Source organism: Sesamum indicum, linkage group LG13 (genome assembly GCF_026168435.1).
Source record: "Sesamum indicum cultivar Baizhima isolate 11 linkage group LG13, ASM2616843v1, whole genome shotgun sequence".
NCBI classification, from domain to species: Eukaryota; Viridiplantae; Streptophyta; class Magnoliopsida; order Lamiales; family Pedaliaceae; genus Sesamum; species Sesamum indicum.
Window position 1 is genome coordinate 607018 of NC_142669.1, and position 11687 is coordinate 618704.

The 11687-nt window shown below is 38.6% G+C and overlaps 1 protein-coding gene across 1 annotated transcript; it reads left to right on the top strand.

Annotated features, from left to right (window-relative positions):
- The first annotated feature begins 460 nt into the window (after window positions 1-460).
- On the top strand, window positions 461-3043 carry LOC105162628 (WRKY transcription factor 6). Its single transcript, XM_011080705.3, is given in 6 exon segments — window positions 461-591; window positions 594-868; window positions 986-1087; window positions 1219-1647; window positions 1807-1920; window positions 2169-3043. Coding segments are annotated over 6 exon segments (1623 nt in total). The 5' UTR covers window positions 461-536; the 3' UTR covers window positions 2817-3043.
- Window positions 3044-11687: the final 8644 nt, after the last annotated feature.

Genomic DNA, 11687 nt, shown 5'->3' on the forward strand with positions numbered 1-11687 from the left:
GTTTTGACTCGTTTCGGAGATAACTTGAAAATGAAAATAAATATTATACACATTTTTGGACCCATATGTTAAAACTTTTTTAATTCAGTCTCATTTATTACGAATTCATTATATTATATTTTATAAATTTTCTTTAAGTCCTTACGTGACTTCATGATTAATAATTAAAGAAGAAGTCACAGGATTGTTAGTTCAAATCCATGTTGGACTACAATCCCGCGATTTCGATCTCCATAATTGGTTATTGAACGAAAAAATCACGTGAGAATTGAAAATATAAAAATTTCTAATACGTGATGCAATAGAAAATAATAACAGCTGAGATTAAATTATTTTTCTCACATAATACGTATATATTTAAAAATTAAATTGAATAAAGAAATAAAAGAAACCGACAAACAAAACTTAAAACTTATCTTAATCCTCTCTCGTCTCACCTTGTATTTGGTCTTCATTCTCTAGTCTCAATCTTCCCATTTTATTGCCGAGTCATTTGCAAGACTTGCCACTTTCTCTATCTCTTCCTTCTACCATATATGGCCAAAGGAAGTGGACTCTCCTTTGATCCAGATCACACTACTCTCACCACCCCCACCGCCCCAAAACCCACCACCACCTCCTCCGTCTAACAAGAACGACGTCCATGGACTCCTCCGCCCGATCGCCCCCCACCTGCATCCAGTTCCCCGTAAACCTTAACTGCACCACCCATGATCACCCTGATGATCATCATAATCTCATAGACGACAGACGGAAAATCATTGATGAGATGGACTTCTTCGCCGACAAGAAAGAAGCCCGCCGCTGCGAGCCCACTTCCGATGATGGTGCCGATGGGCCCTCGTCGTTCATGGATTTTAATGTTAATGTAAGTATGTCCATAGGCAATATTAATTAGTGCGTGTTGTGTGTATGTGTGTGTTTGCGTGTTTTTATCTCTTCTTCTCTGAGTTTTATTAGTTGGTTTCTGGTCTGAATTACGCAGACTGGTTTGCATCTTCTGACGGCTGCAAACACCGGCAGCGATCAGTCAGTAGCAGACGACAGAATATCTTCCAACGCTAACAATAAAAGAGGGAAAACTGAGGTGAGATATATAGAGCATTTAAGATTGACCCTTTAGAAATACGCACTTAGTGTGTGTCTGTGTGTGTGTGTAGAGAGAGAGAGAGAGAGTTGATGAGTAGTGGTATTGATAGAGGAAATTTATAATGGCAGCAGGTGGGATTTCTGAAGACTGAACTGCAAAGAATGAACTCAGAGAATCAGCGATTGAAGGAGATGCTGAATCAAGCGACAAACGACTACAAAGGCCTGCAGAGGCATCTGATGACACTGATGCAAGAACAGCAAAGTGATAATAACGGTGGAGGCAGTGCACAGGAACGCAGAGGTTGCAATGGAAATGGGAAGGTGGTCTCCAGACAATTCATGGATCTTGGACTGGCAGTGGCACCTGACACTGATGATGTTTCGTCCGAGGGGCCGATGGCAGACAAGGAAATCCGAGGAGGGGAGGATCTTGGTCCTGATAACAAGATTCCTAAGCTCAACAATCGGTCTCCTGATACAAGTGTTGATCAAGCTACTGAGGCCACCATTAGGAAGGCCCGTGTTTCGGTTAGAGCCCGCTCAGAGGCTCCCATGGTAATCTATATATATATATGTCTGCGTGTGTGTTTGACTTTGATTTCATTATCTTTGTGTTTGAATGATCATCTTTCACTTATTGAGGATGTTTGATTGATTTCTTGCATTGTAGTAGCATGTAATTCGATGTTGTTTTGGCTTGTGAATGATGAACAGATGACAGACGGATGCCAATGGCGGAAATACGGGCAGAAGATGGCGAAGGGAAATCCATGCCCTCGTGCATACTACCGTTGCACCATGGCTGCTGGTTGCCCTGTCCGAAAACAAGTATGGATGCTTTGATCACTGTTAAAGCTTTTAGCACCATCAGTCTTGAGGCTTTGATCATTCTTGCAAAGTCCTAATTTTATATATATGTAGAGTAATTTTTGATAATTAGGGGGTCTAGGATGTCGACCCTTTTATTTCAAATCAGTGTTTTATCTAGTTTTGATGATCATCATAGGTTTTCTATAATATCTTAGTAGGATATCACTATAAAATTCTCTACACTAACATAGTCGTCTCAACTGCAGGTCCAGAGATGTGCAGATGACAGAAGCGTCCTAATAACAACCTACGAGGGCAACCACAACCATCCACTGCCTCCTGCAGCCATGGCTATGGCCTCGACAACATCATCTGCCGCGAGAATGCTCCTCTCTGGATCAATGCCGAGTGCTGACGGCCTAATGAACTCAAACTTCCTAGCACGGACGCTCCTCCCTTGCTCCTCGAGCATGGCCACCATCTCTGCCTCCGCCCCATTCCCCACCGTCACATTAGACCTAACACAATCCCCCAACCCCTTACAATTTCCGAAACCTAATTCACCTGCAGCCCTCTTGCCCCAAATCTTTGGCCAGGCGTTGTACAACCACTCCAAGTTTTCCGGCCTACAAGTATCTCAAGAAATTGATCAAACGACTCAACAACTACCACCTCTAATTTCTTCCATGAAACAAGGAGTCCAGAACCAGTTGAACGTCGACACAGCAAATACCCTAGCAACGGATCCCAACTTCGCTGCAGCTTTAGCAGCAGCCATAACATCGATCATGGGTAGTTCGTGTCCGAACAACAGCAACAATAGTAGCACCAATAACATTAGTGGTGTGAACACTAGCGACAATAATAGCAATGGTAATAATAAACTCAGCAGCTCAGGCTATCCAGTTAACTGATACTCCATCCATGCAATTAGTCCTATTTTTATGTATGCCAATGTAGTATTTTTGGTTTTTTCTTGGAGAGTTCTCTTTTATAGAAAAGATCGAAATCACACATCTTACAATTCTTTTTCTTGCCTCATTGATTTCATTGATGTAATAATCCGAATTGATGTAAACAGCTAAAGAGCATTACATATGTAAGCTATAACAAGAAATACAGAAAAAGAGGTGTTTGTTTTTGTACCGATCTGGAATTTTGAAGATGTTTTGTGGATTTTGTCAAATGCCCTTTTGCGTAATTGTCCGTGCATGTCAATAAGCAAATAGTTCGGAAGAAAAGACATTAGCAAGAGAGGAAATTTATGACAGGGTTGAACTATTCTTGACCTGGAGTGTACGGCGTGATCCATGCTTGAAATAATATATATATATATATATATATATATAATATGTTATATTTGAAGTCCTATTCAAATGGAAGTGAAGGAAGGAGTCAAATTAGTCAATAGAACCTTCCCAAAATTGTCTACAAGTTGGAACACTTCAGAGGAGGAGAGATTTTGATTTATTGTCTTATTACCTGTTTGCTCGTGTCTGTTTGATCCTGCGATTGAATAGATTAAATTTAGGGCAAATTGCAATTTTCGTTCAGTTTTTTAGGGGTGGTAGCGTTTCCAGTCCAGGTCTTTTTCAAAATAGAATAGTAGAACAATAATTAAAAAAATTTGGCAATTTTAAGACAAATTACCCTAAATCAGTCGGAATTGTGCACATGGGGGGCACGTGAGCGTCTGAAAGTTGGGGGAAGCTCACGTGTCCGGTTAAATGGCTTAGGTGTAAAAAAAAAAGGGGCAACAAGACGTGGCAAAGCTAACGTGGAAAAAAAGGCCACTTAGCTTGCCCATAGATTAAAACCGCAAGTTTTCTTCTGCAAAAATCATTGACAAGTTACCCCCAATCTTTGCTATGCAAGAACCCTAGTTCGCTCCCAATCTTTGCCACGCAAGAAAAAATTCGCTCCCAAGACACGATTTAAGGAGAAATTGAGCAAGGAATTGAAGATGAGCAGTGTTTCATATCTCGTCGATTGCTATTGTGGAAAGAAGGCAGTGCTTCGGACCTCATGGATTGAGATTAATCCTAGAAGGACATTCCATTCATGTAAAAACTACAATGTAAGTTTGTTTTTCTTTTTTGTTCATCTCCACTTTGCTGAATTTTCTCCTCATTATATTTTTCTTATTTTCTTAACTGATTGTAGATGGGTCGGTGTGGTTTTTTTTATTAGGAGGACCCTCCAATGTGTAGAAGGGCGCGTACAATTATCCCAGGTTTATTGCGCAAGAAGAATGAAATGGAAGCTGAAATTTTGAAACTAAATTTCATGCATGGAAGACTTTGGGTGAGTGTTTGCATAATGTGCATTTGGGTGAGTGTTGGATTGTGTTTGAAGAAGCAACAAGAAAAATGTAGGGTGTAGAAGATGAAGAAGATGGTTAGGCTTAGTTCATATTGTACTATGTTTAGCAAGTGTTTGAATGTATTGTATTTGGTATTTTTGAAGTACTTGTATCACAAAATTCATATGTACTCATTTGGTTATGTGTAATGGAATTTTCCCCTGTTTCAATGTAATGTATTTAGTATTTAGTCTTATCTTTCAATTAATTGTATTACAAATTCATATTTAACCATTTGGTTATGTGTAATGAAATTTCTGCAAACAGAATTTAAGTGAACTTGGACTGTGAACTCATAATTTCTGCAAGTACCTGGACTGTAATCTCATACTTTCTGGCAAAATTTCTGCTAACCAAAACTTCAACAATGCAAACAAAAAACAAAACACTTAAATACCCCTGCTTCATGACATTTCACTTCACTTGCACAATGCAAACAAAAAACAAAACTCATAATTTCTGCCAAAAATTCTTACATTGCAATGTGTTTGACTTCATGACATTTCACTTCACTTGCACAACTAAAAAACACTATCCACAAAAACTAATAATTTGACTCTATTCCTACCACCATAAACTATCCACAAAAACTAATCATCTGACTCCATTCCTACCACCACAACACAAAAACCGATCCACAAAAGCAAGTGCACAAAAACTAATCCACTACAAGTGTGAAATAGACTACTTTTGCCCGTGATTCTCAGAACTTTGGGAAGGCCATTTAGAGATGTCAACCCACTTTCTCCCATGCTCCTTCACTATTGTCTTGGAAATAGGAGCTGTTGGCCTGCTTGAAAAAGAGGGCATGAAACTGGTACCAGTCATTGGAGGAGGTGCCCTGATGTTGAGTCTCGGTTGCAATGTCACTTGGGGTTGGAAAGATATGTTTGTCTTGGCCATCTGCAATTGTTCATACATCGTAGGCCCTTGAACACATGGTGGAGTGGGTGTAAGGCCAGGTTCTGTCAGTATTTCTGGCTCGACATCATGCTGCATTGGCTCATGTTGTTCCACAATTGGAGGTAAAATTGATGGTTGATCATTTACTCCACTATTTGTAGCAGGTATAGTCACCTAATTGAATAGCATTGAACACACTGTCAACCAATTTGTACAATAGGATTAGACACCCATAAAAAGTGAGCATGCTTACCCTATTTTCACTTCTTGGATGTTTTTTTTCCCTGTTTTCTTGCAATCTTCGTATTAGATATTCCCTTATCCATTCTAGAATTGTAAAAATAGGCTTATCTCTTGCATCCATTATGTTTGCATTGAAGTTTTCACAATAATTATTAAGTAACATATCACATTTTGGCAATTCAGTAAAATGTGACTTACTCCACTCACTTGGGGGCTTCTCATTCAACCAATCAAAAGCTTTCTCATCTAACTTCTTTACCTCTTCCATTCTTAGTTTGAACTCCCCCACTGTGCTTGCTCTTGCTGCCTTCCACATTGTATTTTTATATGCAAGACCCTAAAACCCGTATTCTTGAAATTATTGTGTACACAAAACCTGTGTGCAGCATTAGGAAAGACACTTTGAAAAGCCTGTATGAGTCCTTTCTGTTTGTCTGAAATAAAAGTGTATTCACTGTCCCTCTGAATACACACATCCTGTTTCAGCATCGTTAAGAACCATTCCCATGTGTCTGTAGACTCCCTCTGGACCACAGCATATGCAATGGGGTACAAGTTATTATTCGGGTCCAGCCCTACAGCAGTTAGCAATATTCCCTTATGAGGTCCCTTCAAATGACAAACATCTACACATATAACAAGCCTACAACCTCCCAAAAACCCCTGCTTCGAAGCACTGAAACATACATAGAACTTTTCAAATCTGTTCTGCCCATTTTCATCATTAATCCCCAATATGACAGTTGAACCAGGGTTTGTTTTCCTAAGCTCCTTTGCATAATCCCACAGTTTTGTGAATTGATACTCCGGGCTTCCTTCCAGTTTCTTTAAAGCTTCTCTCTTGGCCCTGTACACTTGATCTCTAGACACATGACATCTAAGCTCATTCATGATGTCTACCCTCCACCCCTTTACACATCTTTTTGGATTATACTTGAAGTCCTGAAGATATCTTTCACTTAGCCAACTAGTTTTCACATTTTTTACTTTGAATACTTGTGGGCATGTGTGCTCATCCTTGTACAGATTAACCTGGAAAGTTTGTTCATTCTTCAACTTTGTTGCATGTATTTTCCACTCACATCCCTCCCTAGAACACACAGCATAGACCCTGAGGAATCATTCTCAGTGAACTTGACAGTTCTCTTATTTTTTATTGCATGTGATTGCACTGCTTTTTTGAACTCTTTTTTAGAACTAAAAATCATTCCCAAGTGCAGGATCATACATTTGATCTGGATTGAATGCAACAAAATTAGGCCTTTTCTCCTCATCATCTGACTGCCTATGTTCATCTAGATAATTCTCACTAGCCACCATATCAATTGATTCATTTTCAAAGTTGTCTACCTCAGCATCATTTGACCCACTAACAATACCTATATCATTTTCATTGTCTAAAAACTCTACATTTTCTTCAAATATATCCACACCCCCTGCCTCAGTTTCATTATTAATCTCATCATTCTCCAAACCCCCTTTTTCAGCATTCATGTCATTTCCTCCTCCTACAACTCCCAAAATCACTATGTCATCATTCTCCACTACTTTAGTCTTCCTCTTCTCCTTATCCATCACCTTCCCCTTTCCCTTTTCCTTTCCCTTCCCCTTTGCCTTTGTTTTACCCTTTTCCCCCCTCACTGGACCAGTTTCAACAGCAACCTCATTAGGTTCTGGAGGCGTATCTTCGATATATACTGTAAATTCCCTAGTTTGCATGTGATTAAAAGCTTGTTCTAGTATATCTTCATCACTGAACAATAGTTTAAAGCCACCATTTTTATTATGTAAAACCTTATTCCTTCCCTAGAAACCCCACATTTTTCAACACAAAGTTCAAGATTTTGCCTGTTCATATGAGTCACATTAACATAATCAAATTTCTGTACTTTCCCACCAGTGCAAGCTGCAACAGGCATGTTTCTATGTTCACCCCCCTAGAACACAACTACAGTTACGGATTCTATTTCAGGGTCTATAAAAGAGCATAAAAAAAAAGAAACATAAGCAACATAGCAATAACAACACACCATACCAACACCAACATTATATTATTATGATAGCAATTTCATGGGGGACGACATTTCCACTTTACAAAATAGCAATACAAAGAAAAAAAAAAAAACAGACATACACAGACAAAACAACAAAGAACAATCATCTTTATGGGGACCATGTTTTCCCTTTTCACAATAGCAAATTTATTTCCTTTAAATACTATTCTGAGAGCACTAAGCATAATGCGAGCAAAATAACAAAAAAAAAATGGAGGAACCACTTACGATAAGCAGGCGGAGGCATATTCACATACCTGTCTACGTGAATGACGACCATCTTCCCACAATCGATTACCGTAGTAAAATTTCCTTTTCCTTCGTGCTAGAGTTCAGTAATTTCATTTTTCACTCTTTTTGTTTCTTTACATTGAGGGATTTGGCTGGGGATTTTTACCCCTCTTTCTTTACCCTAGCCTGTAAAACAGGTGAGAAGACAACAACACGTGCTAAAGATGTGCTGTCTCTTTTCCCTCCAACGATGTCCGCGTTGGCAAGTTGATGCGGATTTTTTTCCACGTCAGCATTGCCACATCATGTGGACCTATTTTTTTTTTTTTACACGTAAGCGGTTTCATCGAACACATAAGCTTCCCCGAATTTTCAAACGCTCATGTGCCCCCCCACGTGCATAATTCCGGCTGATTTAGGGTAATTTGTCCTAAAATTGCCAAAATTTTTTAACTACTGTTCTACTATTTTATTTTGGAAAAGACCTGGACTGAAAACGCCACCGCCCCTAAGAAACTGGATGAAAATTGCAATTTGCCCTTAAATTTATGTGTAAATACAATTTCTTTTGTTGCCTGCTGCATTTTCAGTAATTAAATTGTAAGTAACTTATTTTAAACTTAGATTTTGATAAAACTTATAATCTGTAATTCTACTGCAATTATTTATTTTATTTAATTACCCGTTATGCCTATTAAATAATTTTTTAATAACATTTTCTAAAACCAATTATATTATAATTAATTATGCAACTCATGTGGACCAAAATGTGCCTTAATTGAATCCACACTACAAAAATATTATTTTATATATAATACAATTTTTTTTAACGATCATATAAATATTTTGTAATAGTTTTTTATTAATAGTAACGACTATTGTAATGGCAGCCTTCCGCGGCTTTTGTGAGCGTTACAAAATATTTGTAATGGCTTAGCTAGCGGCCATTACTACTTGTAACGCCTGTGAAACCGTTACAATACTTGACCAGATGCAAAAAAGTGAGTTTGGACCTGTTTTTGGAATTGCCAAATTAAATTTGATATATTACTGGAACGGCTAGTGTAATACATATAGTTATGAGATTGCTTCAATTTGAAAACAATCTTTTGTACTCCCTTTGTAACTGGCGTGCATTATGTTGTAAAGATTTTTATCACGAGTTTTGTAATACTTTTTTCAGCACATGTTACAACGGCCTTTGTGGCTCTTGTTGTGAACGTTGATTTAGTTTTGCATCGACCTTTGTCACTTTTTCTTATACTGCTTTAGTAATGATTTTTTGAGAGGCCTTTTCAAAAATTGATAACTCTATTTTATACGGTCTTTGGAACTGTTTCGTAATTATATGATAGTAATTATTATTCAAAAATTGTTAAAAAAGCCATTACAAAGATAAAATATTTTTTATATTATTTATTTGTGTTTAATGTATTTTAATATTCATTTTTGTAAAAATAAATTATTGCATTTTTTGTTATATATAGTTTAATTTGTTAAATGTAAAATATTATATTGATAACATTTCATATAGGAAGAAAAAAAATAATTTAATTAAAAAAATAAAAATATTGTATTTTTATAAATAAAAAGAAATCATAATCTAAATCAGCTTCCCGCGATCGATAGCGTCTTTCTTGTCCTCGTCGTCGTTGTGGGTGTTGGGGGATCAGTTGGAGGCTAGGACAGTTGGGACGGCGGAGGAGCGGGCCAAGTGGTCGCCATTCGCTGCATCCACTCCTCTAGCGTCGTGACCCCATCATCAAGGTCGGGGCGTGGCGGTTGTAGTGGCAAGGGCGATGGAGCATTGGACGAGCTAGGTTGTGATGGTCCAACAATCGTGTTGTGGGCCTTCGAGCCGTGACTGGATACTCTGCCACCTGCAGCTGACAACCACAACAGTTGCTCGGTTGGGGCCACCGAGCCTTGAGAGGATGATGGAGGATCTTGATCACTGTTTGGCTGGGTCTGATGTTCCTCCATCATCCTCAGGAACAACTCCTGTGAGTAGATTAATTGATTAGTAAAATTAAAAAAAATAATTTTAAATTAAAAAATTAAATTATAACATACTTCCTGCGATGTTCGCTTCCCTTGGACTGCTCCATTAGTCGTCTTACTTCTTTTTATAACACTTTTCGAATACCTCCATCTGCTTGATAAGGTGTTCGAGTTGTGCCTCCTGTTCAAAAATCATTTAAAAAAATAATTAGTAAATTAAAAAAATAAATTAAATTAAGACTATAGTTCAAATTACTTACCATTTTATGCTTGTGCGCCCCTAAGGAGGACGAGCCCCTGCAGTGGACGGTAGCAGTTGCGTCCAGCTTGTCTGCCCGATTGGCCTTATTTTTCGTCGACTCTGACTGGAAATTTGGGCTCGCCTAGTAAGCAAGAGCTGGGGGTATACCTCCTCGGCTAGCCACAGCGGTCGGACCAACTGATTCCAGTTGTTTGTGAATCGCTTCTGCAGAAACTTATCTGCCTATGACTTGACGACCTTGAACATCTACTCGTCACTGTAGTCACACCAATAAGACAATGGAAAATTTCACATATTAAAAACAAATATAAATATTAGATAAAAATGTTAGTATTACATAAAAATAAATACTATTCTTCTCTTTAAATTTAAAACTAGAATAACTGGTGTTCTTATGGGATCTGCGATATGGATCCCCAGGGATGCGGATAATGTCTGCGGACCATACCATTAATCGTAGATTGAAAATCTTAGTCTAACCCAAAAAACTAATTAAATATTAAAAATAATAAAAAATAATAAAATTATTAGAAAACAATTAATAAATTTTGTTATGTTGCCTCGCATCCCGGAGACTGATATAATGTCGTTGAGACACTGGTGGTAGTGGTGGTGCATCCTACGGCTTAGGGGGTTTATGAACTGCTCGGCCGTGCTGCAAGTGACCCTGCTGTGGTGGGATCTGCAACCATGGTCGGCGGCAAGAATGCAGGCTCTGGTGGTGGGGGTGCATCTAGTTATAGGACCAAAATTGTGATTTTTCCTATAAATTACACCAACATATTTACATGTATGACACATTTTTTAGAAAGGACATGACAAAAGCAAGTTGTTAGGCCAAGTATGAGGGGCTGGCAATTTTACTCCCAGTGTGCAGAATATTGGCACCATGAAGTTATAGGAGCTCCCATATATGCAGTCACCCAAAGTTAAAGGCTCTCAAACCTGTATTTCAGGAGCAGTGGTGGAAGAAGGGGAACCTGACGCATAATATACAACTTGTGAAAGGATTCTTGGAGACGGCACAAACTTTAGCCAACTTGAATAGACAAGATGAGCTGTTCATATTCTTGGAACACTGCTGTCGCATTATTTATTCCAAGACGGTCAAATTTGAACAAATTATGCTACAGCAGTGAGCTAAGATGGAGTGGATGAAGGGAGGGGACCAATGTTCTCGCATGTTTTTTCGCAAAATTGCACAGAGGCGGACTGCGAGAAGGATTCTTCAAATTAATGATGTTCATGGGACCACTCACATGGAGGCGAATGCTGTGAGCCATGAATTTGTAGTTTATTATCAGTTCTTGTTGAGAGGAGTTCGACGCTGTGAGGTTATGGATTTTCGATACATGAGACCATGGGCACAACATGTATTATTTGATGAGGAGGCCTCACAGCTTGTCTTGCCCTTTACGCCGGAGGATGTGAAACTTGTGATATTGATATTGTTGACGACAAAGCTCCGAGGCCTGATGGTTTTTCTTCAGGATTCTTTAAAGCTGCTTGGCCGGTGGTGGGGAGTGAGGTCACTAATGCTGTTATGAATTTCTTTACAACGGGGAGGCTACTGAAGCAAATTAACAGTACGCTTTTGGCACCTATTCCTAAGAACACTCCCCTATGACTGTTGCTGATTTCTGCCCTATTTCGTGTTGTAATGTTTTGTATAAGATTATTGCAAAACTACTTGTCCAAAGATTGAGTGTGATGTTGGACAAGTTAATTA